Consider the following 16,749-nt stretch of genomic DNA (forward strand, 5'->3'; position numbering starts at 1 on the left):
TTTTAAAAGCAGGGAATGCGTTAAATTTGTCTGAGAGTGTAGCAAGCACTTCCTGGCTATTTCAACCAGGGAGACGCTAGTGATTCCTGGCGAGTGTTATCCGAGAGTCGCCATAATGGCCACATCACGTCAATGTCGAAACCATCTGTCATATAACCGGTCCATTGATCCAGTGATACAAGTACCACATTAAAATCAATAACTGCTGCACCGTTAATCATGAGCTCCCAATCAGGGCACACAGTATTGCGCTACAGGGTTCCAGACCCTCAAAAAGTTTTATGTCCTTGGGGCCATGGCGCACAGATGTGTTGAAGATAGTTTCACAATTTTTTGGGAAATAATTCAGTATTTTTTTAAAATAATTTTAAATTCCTATTCTGCAAAGTGCATGTGGCAATATTCAATTCAAGAATATGAAATAATGTTACTGCTTTAGCATCCTAAGTTCGAATACCAGAAATTTATTAAATCAATTTCTGCAAATTGTAAAGAACCCAATGCTAATATTTTTACTCATTTCCTAAATACAATATTAACAATAACATAATTTTTCATTATGTTTTAACATTGTGAACACCATATTGACATAATACACACTCCTTCCAAAATAGATGCTCCACATTACTAAAATAGGAATACACTTGAAGTACTGAATAGTCCGATATAAAAAAATAAATAAGAGTGAAAACATTTGCGCCCTACAAACAATGTGGGGGTAATGATAGCCTAAATTGTGTATCAGTATGTGTACCGTTTGGCTTCTGACTTCATTGAATGCCCTGGACACAAATAACATTAATCACCTCAGTGAAAGTTGTATGTAAGTTATTTACACATATTAAACTGCATTAACATTGTAGGTAGCATAATTAAATTCTGATATAAATTTTGCTTTGAAAAAAAGCCACATTAAATGACACATTACTGGACATTATTTTCGCATTGCAGAGGCTCCCATTCAGAGCTATTCAGGGTTTGGGAGTAAATGACCAACAGTGGCCCTGATCTTGCATAGTAATCATCTGCTAATTACTGTCAGTGTAATAACTGCTCATTATGCCATGTCTGACTCAGCACCTCAGTTGTTTTACGACTGCTCCAAAATATTGGGGATATTCCCCAAAATGCATCACATTGTAATGAACACATGGGATAAGATTTGAATTATTCTTGCCATGTAAATATCCCATCCATATTAATCAAATTCTATGCAACCTGACAAAAGAAAAGTATAAGCAACATTTTTAACATCTCATTACAAAGTAAAAGGAAAGTTAATAAATAAGAAACAAAAATGGAATATTTTGTTAGGTACACTGATGCGGTGACCATATCCATTTCAATATTGAAAACCAAACGAGTGTAATTACTAAAAAATACAAACTCCAATCAGCACAATTTTTTAACAAAACAATCGCTTCTTATATATCTACACATACTCAAATTTTGGAATGCGTATGTGCCTGGTAGGACACAGGATGAAGCACCATCTGTTAGAGACAGTTCTGGCTCCATTCCTCTGCTGCAACAACCTGCGTGGAGGCGCCGCTGACCGAGGCTGCACAGCAACCTGTGTGTGGCGCCGAGTGCGGTGTTGACGACAGCATTATCACTAGGTCTCATTCAGTATTCACAAATATTGATTCTCTCCGAGTTGTCTCTACTCACCAGAACGATGTGCCCTGTCGATATGTCCATGTTGGATGCCACTGGCTCCTCGCTCCTGGAAGACGGTAAATAGATAGTTTCAGTTCTACAACATGGAGACACATCGTACACACAGCACCAATCTTTAATATGAACAAAATCCTCGTCGTCCTTCTCTCCAGACATAACGAACGAGGACACTAATTAACTATGTGATCGTAAATCCGGCAGGGACAGCAGCCATTTCATTCACATCCCCTCCTCCTCCTCCTCCTCTCTCGTAGTTCCCATGACTGCGACAACACAGCTAAATCATTAAATTGCATAGAAATAGGCTGAAGGATGAAGTCACATGCTGGTTATTTTCAGAATTCAAACTAGCATGTGTGTATCTGTTATGTGATGCCCGTGACTGAAGTTCCACCTGCGATCCTCCCTAGTGATAAAGCCACACAGTGTGGTGTAACGAGGTGGGCGGTTTCCCTCCCTTATCACAGGTCAAAATCTCCAACACAGATAATCACAAATAATAATCCTCAACGTGAAAATAACCCTGTTCCATAAATAGATCCTCCTTTTGTCACCGAGTGATCCTGTGCTACGGTATTGTTCTGGACTTAGACAGATACAACCGACTCATCACGCTTCATAAACAAGTTACACATACACACAGACGTATGATATGTCCTATTGGTATCCCAATACCATTTAGTTCCATTTAGATGAACTTCGTGACACTAAAGTTCAATATATATTTCCAATTCTGAATTAATTCTTTGGATCAGTTTCTCACACATCGCAAATAATACTTTTCTACACCAGAATTTGTTTTGGATACATATCCCATGGTTTTAACTGTCAACCAGCAGCAACATAGGCACACCTGAGAAATAGTGTCCCTCAAGTTTCCATCGAGTTCTGAAGTTATTGACTTAACCAGCTTCCCTCCACCATAACCGAATCACTGACAGTGGTCACATGGAATACTCTTTGTCACACTTATCAACATCTTTAATTAAACTCAATATAAACTGTGATTGTATTGAACATTCTCTCAAATGAATACAAAGATGTTGGATGTACTATGCAGGTTTTCTCGGATTCCATACATAAAAATTCTTTTCGGAATATACATCACAAAAGGAAAGAAATTTCACAAGATACACTTGTGCTCAGAACACACAGCAAGAACGATCCGTATGTAACTTGAAGTAACTACACTATAATCATCCCTAGATCAGATGAAATGATGTCAGTGTCAGTCTACTGGTATATTCCTGGACATGTAAACCTGTAAATCAGAGGTTTCTTCTGCACACATCCTCTGCTATGTCCTCCACATATGGACAGTGTCTCAATCCCTGATTTCTCCTGTTATTGCTGTGTCAGCACAAACAGTATGGCAATGTCATGGCGAACTACAAGACTTGCAAGGTCATATGTCGTGTGGAAGCTAAGATTGTATCTTGTCTGAAAACTAAAACCTGAATGAACACAGGTTTGAAGATTGTCTTTCTTCCTTATTGCAATGAAAACATCCTTATAATGTAGATGAGTTCTCACTGACAACACCACAAATCAATGTGACAGATGTTGATTCTACAAGTGTTCAAATCTCCATGGCTATAACCTCGCCATGCAATACTCCCCGGGATACCACAGTCATCAAGTCCTCCCCACACAACTGCAGCAACACCATCTCCATGAAATCTCACAACATCCTTACAACATACTACAAGCGAGATGTTTCCCCTGACTTCCTAATACAATGGTAGACATGGCAAAGAAAGACGTCATGGCAGTCCCCAGAGGATTTACGCCACTCTGCCCATGTCTGACACAGAAAGAAAGACGCTATAGGATGGTGCACGACCATGACACCTTCAGTCTTCCTGAATGTTCAGTGAGGAACACAATCCATATGAGAATCTAGTGTTGCTGTTCAATGCCTTAAACTCATGAAATTACATTAAAGGGGTTGTAACTGTCTATAAATAGATGCCTGCATTCACCATTGGATACACTGTTCGGCAACATGGATGTGCTGACATGGTGATACCTGATGCTGTACTTTCAACTCAACTCATATGCTAGTATACAAATAAGTACACCAGCTGACACACAGAAGGTCAGGGGTGAGAGGTTATAGGTCAGTTCTTGTCGGCTCAAGCTGTGAATAATGTTTCTACATGGATGATGATGTGTGTGAAGTATTTATGTAGGAATGCTTGGATCTATTAACCCTAATACTTTCATGTTCATTCTTAATGAAGTCTCCATTCTAGACACAACACCATATCTAAATGTTATTGTTTGTAACTTTATGATTTGTGGCAGCATTTTGATCCTTCTAAACAAAACTGTATTATATTTATTTACAAAACTATGATAAAACAGGAAGATGACTGAAACATGTGCGCACTCCTTAACATTGTGTAACTTAGGTGACAACACAACCTAGTTATAACACAATGTATCACTTTATGGATAACAACGATGTTTCGATGAAGATTCTTACACTGTTATCAAGGTGGAGTGGAGCCAACCAAGTGAAGAGAGGAATTGACGCATGAATATGCTAAACAGTATATCCTGGTAATATATCTTAAATAACATGGAAACCATAAAATTTATACCTGTAAGAGCACTTCAGTCTACATTTTTCCATCTTTCCCAAGCAAGATAGTTAACTGAGTACAAAAGTCCAGTTTTCACCCTTGCCGAACTAGGCTGGAAGAATGGTGTTATATTTTGTTTGGACTTACAAGTCCATGCATTGTCCAATCAAAATCGTGTAACAAAATCGACATCTGGTTCGAAACTGCAGTGCAGATTTTGGTCGAATGCAGGATTTGCAAAGCATGTGTACCGCCAAATCGCCGTCAACAGATATTTTCCAAATATTTCCATGCTTTTAATCAAGGTGCTCACTTGGTTTGATGTGCTTCATGAAGTAAGCGCCGTTTTATCACAATAAAGATTTTGATTATCAATTAGATCGTCTAGATGGGGTGCCACCATTTTTTGTTTGAAGCAAATGCATGTCATATGAGAGGTGGAATCTGATTGGTCAATATGAGGAACACAGAAGGGAAACAACTCATAAAAGCCAATAGAGGCACTATAATCGAGCTTAGAAATTCGAGTCTAGTTTGGCAAGGGTGGAAACTTGACTTTCATAGTCAGTTAACGCCCTTACCTTGGGAAGATGACATTTTTTCAATATGAAAAATCAAATCTGAATATATATTACTTGTCTGTAAATTACTTAATCTAATGTAAATAGAAGACAAATTCTGAATGCATGTTGACAGTTTAAAAAGATTTCTGGTGAACCCCAAAAATCAAGATAATTTATAGTTTCTAAAACCCCCCTTGTAATCAACCTGTAAATTTAGATGTTTTCCAAATTAATGGCCATACTAGCCCACAATGTCCTGCTGCCCTGAAAAGCCCTGTATCATATTGATGTTGTGGCTTTAAACGAGGTTACACGGATCAGAGGTTTCAAATTACAGTCTAATGCACTTTCATGACTTCTTCTGTGAGGAACTCAATATTTCATTACTCTATCAATCCGTGTTTTTAGACTCCCGACAAAAAGCCCTTCAGAACCACATCACGGATGATTGTCTGTTTTGATGATAGCCATTGTCAGATCATATTCTTTTTTCCTTATTTTATGTCTGTGCTTGCAAATCCGTATTTCGAATACTGACTGTTCACCTCAGTCCACAAATGATAGGGTGTTCTAAGACAATCGTGGGTGTACTGATTAATTACATAATGCATTTTCAGGTGCTAAAAGGGTTATGGCTTTTAACCTTAGAAATACAAATAATTTATTTACATTCAGCACAGGTACTATTTACTTAAATATAAAGAGCAGAATTGTACAAAGTAATTTTACATTATGAATTATCAGTATTAGATTGATAAAATATTTTCAAATAAAAAACACAACACATGCAAACAAGGCAAAGGTTTAAAAAAGATTATCAAAGGTATCAGGATTTGTAAAGTATTCTGTTAAAAGAGCATTTATTCAAATATCCTGCCAAACCTTTGAACCAGTAAGAAGGGTGGCTTAAATACCTTGTGTGAGCAAAGCCATGTTTGTCGGCAGCCAAAGTGGCTTGATTACCCAGGTATTAACAAGGCAGATTTGTCAAAAGATGTGTAAATTACCATCTTTTTTCCCTCCTTAAACCCACCCTACTATCCTCCATATTGATTGGAGGGTTGGTTCCCAGTAGACAAGCCATCAGCTCAGCCGAGCCATCTTTCATGTTCTACCAAGATAAAAGCTTTTTTCTCTTTCTACTTCTAATCTGTCCATAACATGCTGTTCGAGACCCAACAAGTCTATTTTCATCAAAGCACAAACCTGTCAAAAATTGGACATTGCCAATACCGTATAGAGTTTCAATTTGCTTCTGAAATTGCAGTGAGGAGGGAAAATGTATCCCACAATTCATTTGTCGCTGCAGGAGGATAATTTGCCCCGTTACCATGTTTACAGAATGAATTCTGCAACAATCGACCCAACCTGCTCACAATTTGTCCATCATTTTCCGCACTGAGGTTTTTGAAAGGTTTATTTCCGTCAACAACATTTTGGCAAAATTGACATGGGAAATGATTTGGTGATGAAAATGACATCACTTAAGAGTATTATGGAGGTTTTTTCAAATGGGTTTGTCAATATGCAAAAGTTTAACTCTCGGTTCTTGACAGATCCACTTTAGTTTTTGGCTCTTGTGAAATGCAACATCTATTTTTTATTAGTGGCATACTTGCTTGACAGCGAAACATGTCATTTGTCAAGCAAAATAGACCATCCGTCACAAATCTAAACACATAGCAAAGAGGATTATTGAAAACCTTAAACCTGTTCTTAACAATTCCAATATTAATGTCAGTACAGATTAAGTTGTATAGATTCTCAGCTATTTTGCCAAGTTCCATTGATTCCAGAAAAGATTACTGTCATACCTAGTTGCTTGCCACTCCTGTGAACGTGTCTGGTGACCTCTGATGACCTCTATGATCAATGGTTTTGTCTGGTGCCCAGTGCCTAGTTAGACAGTACCTAAACACAGAAAATCCCCGGTTTCCGTCTCTCATTGTCACTCCACACTAACCAGCCCCTCTAATGCACCCTTTCATTTTAATTGGCATCAACCTTAACACCATAGCATAATTGGGGTATATATGAACAAAGATTCTGATGTATGCTTGTCTATGCATTTTTATGTTCATCATAATGTGTAATCATTCTTTCAAAGATGTAAGACTGGAATAGTTTAGTGGTAGGAGTAATTCAGTGAAGCTGTAAAAGACCAGCCAGACTGCAGTGACTTCAATTTCACTACAGGTTTGATTTTCGAATGTTATTACTGCTTATCAGCATAAATGTTTGAATCACCATTATTTCCCAGCCCATTTAACTCCAGTGCATGTGCCATGAGTCATACAAAGCAACTTCATTCTGATCACATTCTTTTAAGAGTTTCAGCATTTAAGTTCAAAGAATAAAGTATGTTTTTACTGAAAATAAATATTGTATGACTTGGCCCCATTCTTAAGATTTGACAAACATATATTCATGTTATTCATGTTATTTATCATTTTATATCTCAAACAAATGTTTAAGACATATCTCTGAATCTGATAAAACCGACGTACAACCTAAATTCTCCCTGTAAGGTTTGAAAATAAACCTGGATTCTTCCTTGAATGCTGTCAAGCCTGTTAAGTCACCACAGACAATATGGCTGCCAGAAGAGGAAATCCTGTCTTCCTAACCACTAGGGTCTAGGTTAAGACGTGAGATTTAGGCACCAGACAAAGCTAACACCAAAGCTAACAAGTGAGGAGAAGTGGGTCGACTTTGCCATTACACAAGCCCATTGTGAGGCTAAATTGGTGGCAGCAGTGCAAGGTTCTTGGTGAACCTACAACACTGTGTGGCAGTGTCTTCAGTTTGCGTAGGTCAATGCCATGATAATAAAACTTGTTCTGATGGACACAAGTGATTATCCTGACAGTCAGCAAGGATGAGTAGGGAAAGGGTGGTTAGGATGGGAAATCCTGGAAAGCTGAGAAAGATTTCTACAGATTTCTGATAGGTTTAGTTAACACCCAGCATGCTGAGTATCTCATCCTATTCTTACTTAACCACTAAAACATCATACTACCAACACCGATCACCCTGCATCCGTAACGATGGTAGAATTGCAAAGCACTATGAGGGGAAGCAGGAGACAAAGACTTTTAACAAGGCACATTGTGACTCCAGGCAGATTTCGGTGTGGGTCATCTGGAAGTTAATGAGCAGCAAAAGACACAAGCGACTTCTTTGACAGACAAGACAAGCCCACCCTTGCCCCTCTGTGGGCCTTCCCGCATCACAATGAGGTATTAGGGGAAAAATTGAATTTCTCATCCACGCTTCTCACTCCTGTGAGTGTGAGATTGGTAGAAATAGACGTAGCTCATTACTGTCACATCAGAGGGCTTGTAGCTCACAGCTGGCACATCGATGCAGGAGGACACCAAGCTCCATGAACAGAACCTACAGCAGTCATCTCTTAATTCTTTGGTGCTACATGAACTGGCTGTGTCAATCTGTTGGCATAGTAGATACCACAGACCTTAGTGCAGGCTGTGTCTGTTTGCATGTCTGGTAGCTACAACTGATCCTAATGCAGGCTGTGTGTGTGTGTGTGTGTGTGTGTGTGTGTGTGTGTGTGTGTGTGTGTGTGTGTGTGTGTGTAGGCCTGGTGAATATAAGGTACCCTCGTGCAGGCTGTGTGTGTGTGTGTGTGTGTTGGATATAAGGTACCCTCGTGCAGGCTCTGTGTGTGTGTGTGTGCCTGGTGAAGTGAACATAAGGTACCCTCGTGCAGGCTGTGTGTGTGTGTGTGTTGGATATAAGGTACCCTCTTGCAGGCTGTGTGTGTGTGTGTGTGTGTGTGTGTGTGTGCGTAGGCCTGGCAGATGTAAGGTACCCTCATGCAGGCTGTGTGTGTGTGTGGTGGATATAAGGTACCCTCGTGCAGGTTGTGTGTGTGTGGTGGATATAAGGTACCCTCATGCAGGCTGTGTGTATGTGTGTGTGTGCGCGTGTGTAGGCCTGGTAGATGTAAGGTACCCTCGTGAAGGCTGTGTGTGTGTGTGTAGTGGATATAAGGTACCCTCATGCAGGCTGTGTGTGTGTGTGTGTGTGTGGTGGATATAAGGTACCCTCATGCAGGCTGTGTGTGTGTGTGTGTGTGTGTGTGTGTGTGTGTTTTGGCCCGGAAGATGTAAGGTACCCTCATGCAGGCTGTGTGTGTGTGTGTGTGGTTGATATAAGGTACCCTCGTGCAGGCTGTGTGTATGTGTGTGTGTGCGCGTGTGTAGGCCTGGTAGATGTAAGGTACCCTCGTGAAGGCTGTGTGTGTGTGTGTGGTGGATATAAGGTACCCTCATGCAGGCTGTGTGTGTGTGTGTGTGTGTGGTGGATATAAGGTACCCTCATGCAGGCTGTGTGTGTGTGTGTGTGTGTGTGTGTGTGTTTTGGCCCGGAAGATGTAAGGTACCCTCATGCAGGCTGTGTGTGTGTGTGTGTGGTTGATATAAGGTACCCTCGTGCAGGCTGTGTGTGTGTATGTGTGGTTGATATAAGGTACCCTCGTGCAGGCTGTGTGTATGTGTGTGTGCACGCGTGTGTAGGCCTGGTAGATGTAAGGTACCCTCGTGCAGACTGTGTGTGTGTGTGTGGTGGATATAAGGTACCCTCGTGCAGGCTGTGTGTGTGTGTGTTTGTGTGCGCGCGTGTGTAGGCCTGGTAGATGTAAGGTGCCCTCGTGCAGGCTGTGTGTGTGTGTGTGTTTGTGTGTGTGTGGATATAAGGTACCCTCATGCAGGCTGTTTGAGTGTGTGTGTGTGGTGGATATAAGGTACCCTCGTTCAGGCTCTGTGTGTGTGTGTGTGTGTATAAGGTACCCTCGTGCAGGCTCTGTGTGTGTGTGTGTGTGTGTATATAAGGTACCTCATGCAGGCTCTGTGTGTGTGTGTGTGTGTGTGTGTGTGTGTGTGTGTGTGTGTATATAAGGTACCCTCGTGCAAGCTGTGTGTGTGTGTTGGATATAAGGTACCCTCGTGCAGGCTCTGTGTGTGTGTGTGTGTGTGTGTGTATATAAGGTACCCTCGTGCAGGCTCTGTGTGTGTGTTGGATATAAGGTACCCTCGTGCAGGCTCTGTGTGTGTGTGTGTGTGTGTATATAAGGTACCCTCATGCAGGCTGTGTGTGTGTGTGTGTGTGGTGGATATAAGGAACACTTGTGCAGGCTTTGTGTGTGTGTGTGTGTGTGTGTGTGTGTGTGTGTGTGTGTGGGCCTGGTGAATATAAGGTACCCTCGTGCAGGCTCTGTGTGTGTGTGTGTGTGTGCGCGTACATAGGCCTGGTAGATGTAAGGTACCCTCGTGCAGGCTCTGTGTGTGTGTGTTGGATATAAGGTACCCTCGTGCAGGCTGTGTGTGTGTGTGTGTGTGTGTGCCTGGTGAAGTGAATATAAGGTACCCTTGTGCAGGCTGTGTGTGTGTGTGTGTGTGTGTGCGTGTGTCTGTGTGTGTGTGTGTGTGTGTGATGGATATAAGGTACCCTCGTGCAGGCTGTGTGTGTGTGTGTGTGTGTACGTGCGCGCGTGCGTAGGCCTGGTAGATGTAAGGTACCCTCGTGCAGGCTGTGTGTGTGTGTGTGTGTGTGTGTGTGTGGTGGATATAAGGTACCCTAATGCAGGCTGTGTGTGTGTGCGCGCGTGTGTAGGCCTGTAAGATGTAAGGTACCCTCGTGAAGGCTCTGTGTGTGTGTGTGTGTTGGATATAAGGTACCCTCGTGCAAGCTGTGTGTGTGTGTGTGCCTGGTGAAGTGAACATAAGGTACCCTCGTGCAGGCTGTGTGTGTGTGTGTGTGGTGGATAAAAGGTACCCTCGTGCAGGCTGTGTGTGTGTGTGTCTGCGTAGGCCTGGTAGATGTAAGGTACCCTCGTGCAGGCTCTGTGTGTGTGTGTGTTGGGGGGGGGCAACAGCACAATATCCAAAATCACTGAGCATTGAATAATACCAACCTTTCTGGCATAGCTAGACACAAAACTATATCTCTCCAACTCTCAGTGAAATCACAATCACACAAAAACATTATTTCTTGGATTACAAATCTGTCAACCATTTTGGTCTCGTCTATTGTAATGTGAATGATAAATTAATTCAATGATAACCAAGTAGTCATGGTGATTGCTGATTCAAAGAGCTTGGAGTGGTGCTCCAGGGCTGTTGCTTGTCCCAAGGGCTGCTAAATTATACATTAATAACCACAACCAACATAGCCCAGTAGAGGACACGATTAATTGTATGATAATATGATGTAATAACTCCCTGGTTTGACATGGTGGGTTCTGGAGCACAAACTGATGAAAGATAACATATTCATTCATTGGGTGATTAATGGAGGGGAATGACTTGGTCACAGTGGCTGATCAATCTGGCCAAAAGGGGAAAAAAATCAAAAGATTTATTTTTGGTTTTCTGCTTTCAGGATGGCATCTGTAGACAATCATGAGAGGCACCAATGTGAGCTTTAGTCTGCCCTGCTAATGTTTGAGTACTGTAGAAAGGGATTTTCCATTTCTATTTCTTGAGCTAAGGTTTCAATCTGTTGAATCAGCAACTGGATACCAGTGGGTGGATAGTGGTGAGTGGATGCTGATGGAGGGATACTGATGGGTGGATACTAATGGGTGGAAAGTGGTGAGTGGATGCTGATGGAGGGATACTGATAGGTGGATACTGATGGGTGGGTACTGATCGAGGGATACTGATGGGTGGATAGTGGTGAGTGGATGCTGATGGAGGGATACTGATGGGTGGATACCGATAGGTGGGTCCTGATGGGTGGATACCGATGGGTGGATAGTGGTGAGAGGATACTGAAGGGTGGATACTGATGGGTGGATACTGATATGGGATACTGATGGGTGGATACTGATGGGGGAGATACTGATGGGTGGATACTGATGGATGGATACTGATTGGTGGATACTGATGGGGGAGATACAGATGGGTGGATACTGATGGGGGATACTGATGGGTGGATACTGATGGATGGATACCGATGGGTGGATAGTGGTGAGTGGATACTGATGGGTGGATACTGATATGGGATACTGATGGGTGGATACTGATGGGTGGATACTGATAGGTGGATACTGATATGTGGATATTGATGGGTGGATACTGATAGGTTGATACTGATGGATGGATACTGATGGAGGGATACTGATGGGTGGGTACTGATGGAGGGATACTGATGGGTGGATAGTGGTGAGTGGATACTGATGGATGATACTGATATGTGGATACTGATTGGTGGATACTGATGGGTGGATACTGATGGGTGGTTGTAGATGGTGGATACTGTTGGGTGGATACTGATGGGGGATAATGATGGGTGGATGCCAATGGGGGATACTGGTGGGGGATACTGATGGGTGGATACTGATGAGTGGAGACTGATGGGGGAGATACTGATGGGTGGATACTGATGAATGGAGACTGATGGGGGAGATACTGATGGATGGATACTGATGAGTGGAGACTGATATGTGGATATTGATGGGTGGATACTGATAGGTTGATACTGATGGGTGGATACTGATGGAGGGATACTGATGGGTGGGTACTGATGGAGGGATACTGATGGGTGGATAGTGGTGAGTGGATACTGATGGATGATACTGATATGTGGATACTGATTGGTGGATACTGATGGGTGGATACTGATGGGTGGTTGTAGATGGTGGATACTGTTGGGTGGATACTGATGGGGGATAATGATGGGTGGATGCCAATGGGGGATACTGGTGGGGGATACTGATGGGTGGATACTGATGAGTGGAGACTGATGGGGGAGATACTGATGGGTGGATACTGATGAATGGAGACTGATGGGGGAGATACTGATGGATGGATACTGATGAGTGGAGACTGATGGGTGGTTGTAGATGGTGGATACTGTTTGGTAGATACTGATGGGTGGATAGTGGTGAGTTGATGCTGATGGGGGATACTGATGGGTGGATACTGATTGGTGGATACTGATGGAGGGATACTGATAGGTGGATACTGATTGGTGGGTACTGATGGAGGGATACTGATGGGGGGATACTGATGGGGGATACTGATGGGGGGATATTGATGGGTGGATACAGATGGGGGATACTGATGGGGAGATACTGATGGGTGGATACTGATGGGTGGATACTGATGGGGGGATACTGATGGGTGGATACTGATGGGTGGATACGTTTCGGTTGATACTGATGGGTGGATACTGATGGAGAGATACTGATAGATGGATACTGATGGGTGGGTACTGATGGAGGGATACTGATGGGTGGATAGTGGTGAGTGGATACTGATGGGTGGATACTGATGGGTGGATGCTGATGGAGGGATACTGATGGGTGGATAGTGGTGAGTTGATGCTGATGGGTGGGTACTGATGGGGGATACTGATTGGGGGATACTGATGGGTGGATACTGATGGGTGGATACAGATGGGGGATACTGACGGGGGAGATACTGATTGGTGGATACTGATGTGGGAGATACTGATGGGTGGATACTGATGGGGGATACTGATGGGGGATACTGATGGGTGGATACTGATGGGGGATACTGATGGGTGGATACTGAAGGGTGGATACTGATGGGTGAGATACTGATGGGTGGATATTGATGGGGGATACTGATTGGTGGATACTGATGGGGGATACTGATGGGTGGATACTGAAGGGTGGATACTGATGGGTTGATACTGATGGATTGATTCTGATGGGTGCATACTGATGGGGGATACTGATGGGTGGATACTGAAGGGTGGATACTGATGGGTAGATACTGATGGGGGAGATACTGATGGGTGGATACTGATGGGTGGATACTGATGGGTGGATACTAAAGGGGGATACTGATGGGTGGATACTGATGGGGGATACTGATTGGTGGATACTGATGGGTGGAGACTGAAGGGGGATACTGCTGGGTGGATACTGATGGGGGATACTGATGGGTGGATACTGATGGGGATACTGATGGGTGGATACTGATGGGGGATACTGATTGGTGGAAACTGAAAGGTGGATACTGATGGGCAGATACTGATGGGGGAAATACTGATGGGGGAAATACTGATTGGGGAGATACTGATGGGGGATACTGATTGGTGGATACTGATGGGTGGATACTGATTGGGGAGATACTGATGGGGGATACTGATAGGTGGATACTGATAGGTGGATACTGATGGGTGGATACTGATTGGGGAGATACTGCTGGGTGGATACTGATGGGTGGATACTGATGGAGGGATACTGATAGATGGATACTGATGGGTGGGTACTGATGGAGGGATACTGATGGGTGGATAGTGGTGAGTGGATACTGATGGATGGATACTGATGGGTGGATGCTGATGGAGGGATACTGATGGGTGGATAGTGGTGAGTTGATGCTGATGGGGGATACTGATGGGGGATACTGATGGGGGATACTGATGGGTGGATACTGATGGGTGGATACTGATGGGGGATACTGATGGGTAGGTACTGAAGGATGGATACTGATGGGTGAGATACTGATGGGTGGATACTGTTTGGGAATACTGATTGGTGGATACTGATGGGCAATACTGATGGGTGGATACTGAAGGGTAGATACTGATGGGGGAGATACTGATGGGTGGATGCTGATGGGTGGATACTGAAGGGGGATACTGATGGGTGGATACTGATGGGGGATACTGATTGGTGGATACTGAAGGGTGGAGACTGAAGGGGGATACTGCTGGGTGGATACTGATGGGGGATACTGATGGGTGGATACTGATGAGTGGATACTGATGGGTAGATACTGATGGGGGAGATACTGATGGGTGGATGCTGATGGGTGGATACTGAAGGGGGATACTGATGGGTGGATACTGATGGGGGATACTGATTGGTGGATACTGCTGGGTGGAGACTGAAGGGGGATACTGCTGGGTGGATACTGATTGGGGATACTGATGGGTGGATACTGATGGGGGATACTGATGGGTGGATACTGATGGGGGATACTGATTGGTGGATACTGAAAGTTGGATACTGATGGGCGGATACTGATGGGGGAAATACTGATGGGTGGATACTGAAGGGAGATACTGATGGGAGATACTGATGGGTGGATACTGAAGGGGGATACTGATGGCTGGATACTGATTGGTGGATACTGATGGGTGGATACTGATTGGGGAGATACTGATGGGGGAAACTGATTGGTGGATACTGTTGGGTGGATACTGATTTGGGAGATACTGATGGGTGGATACTGATTGGGGAGATACTGATGGGGGATACTGATTGGTGGATACTGATGGGTTGATACTGATTGGGGATACTGATTGGTGGATACTGATAGGTTGATACTGATGGGTGGATACTGATGGGGGATAGTGATTGGTGGATACTGATGGGTGGATACTGATTGGGGAGATACTGATGGGGGATAGTGATTGGTGGATACTGATAGGTGGGTACTGTTGGGTGGATACTGATTGGGAGATACTGATGGGGGATACTGATTGGTGAATACTGATGGGTGGATACTGATTGGGGATACTGATGAGAGGGATACTGATGGAGGAGACTGATAGGTGGATACTGATTGGGGATACTGATGAGGGAGATACTGATTGGTGGATACTGATGGGTGGATACTGATTTGGGATACTGATGAGGGGGATACTGATGGAGGAGACTGATGGGTGGATACTGATTGGGGATACTGATGAGGGGGATACTGATGAGGGAGATATTGATTGGTGGATACTGATGGGTGGATACTGATGGGGGATACTGATGGGTGGATGCCAATGGGTGGATGTCGATGGGGGATACTGATGGGGGAGATACTGATGGGTGGATACTGATAGGGGGATACTGATGGGGGATACTGATGGGTGGATGCCAATGGGGTATACTGATGGGGGAAAAACTGATGGGTGGATACTGATGGGTGGTTGTAGATGGTGGATACTGTTGGGTGGATACTGATGGGAGGATACTGATGGGTGGATACTGATTGGTGGATACTGACGGGTGGATACTGATGTGGGATACTGATGGGTGGATACTGATGGGTGGATACTGATGGGTGGATACTGACGGGTGGATACTGATGGGGGATACTGATGGGTGGATACTGATGGGTGGATACTGATGGGTGGATACTGATGGGGGGATACTGATGGGAGATACTGAAGGGTGGATACTGATGGATGGATACTGATGGATTGATACTGATGGGTGGATACTGACCGGTGGATACTGATTGGTGGATACTGATGGGTGGATACTGATGGGTGGATACTGATGGGTGGTTGTAGATGGTGGATACTGTTGGGTGGATACTGATGGGGGATAATGATGGGTGGATGCCAATGGGGGATACTGGTGGGGGATACTGATGGGTGGATACTGATGAGTGGAGACTGATGGGGGAGATACTGATGGGTGGATACTGATGAGTGGAGACTGATGGGGGAGATACTGATGGGGGAGATACTGATGGGTGGATACTGATGAGTGGAGACTGATGGGTGGTTGTAGATGGTGGATACTGTTTGGTGGATGCTGATGGGTGGATACTGATTGGTGGTTGTAGATGGTGGATACTGTTTGGTGGATACTGATGGGGGATACTGATTGGTGGTTGTAGATGGTGGATACTGTTTGGTGGATACTGATGGGGGATACTGATGGGTGGATGCCAATGGGGGATACTGATGGCTGGATACTGATGAGTGGAGACTGATGGGTGGATACTTGTCCTACAAGTATCGTAAATTTCATACTTTTGCCAGAGTCACATTGGTCTTAAACAAATCTTTGATTACAGTGTAACGGTTTAATTCTGTAGGTACCAATAGAAATGCTTATTTTAATAAAGTTATCATGGAATTAATGTTTTCATTCTACATGTAAAGAGAAAATAAAACAGTGCTTTTGTGACACA

General features: G+C 43.7%; 2 protein-coding genes across 2 annotated transcripts in view; both read right to left on the reverse strand.

Moving 5' to 3' along the window:
• The window catches only part of LOC124120940 (receptor-type tyrosine-protein phosphatase N2-like), a 251,353-nt gene that overhangs the window by 24,810 nt on the left and 209,794 nt on the right, over positions 1–16,749 (reverse strand). The window contains exon 14 of the mRNA XM_046483855.2: positions 1,672–1,726. Within this exon, the coding sequence (XP_046339811.1) occupies positions 1,672–1,726 (55 nt within the window). The remainder of the gene's footprint in view (positions 1–1,671; positions 1,727–16,749) is intronic.
• LOC125376062 (mucin-2-like) lies at positions 10,338–16,738 on the reverse strand. Its single transcript, XM_048387433.1, has one exon. It carries the CDS (start codon positions 16,584–16,586, stop codon positions 11,346–11,348), a length of 5,241 nt encoding a protein of 1,746 aa, XP_048243390.1. The 5' UTR covers positions 16,587–16,738; the 3' UTR covers positions 10,338–11,345.

The sequence above is a fragment of the Haliotis rufescens genome, unplaced genomic scaffold (genome assembly GCF_023055435.1).
Source record: "Haliotis rufescens isolate VD_foot unplaced genomic scaffold, xgHalRufe1.0.p SCAF_10, whole genome shotgun sequence".
NCBI lineage: Eukaryota > Metazoa > Mollusca > Gastropoda > Lepetellida > Haliotidae > Haliotis > Haliotis rufescens.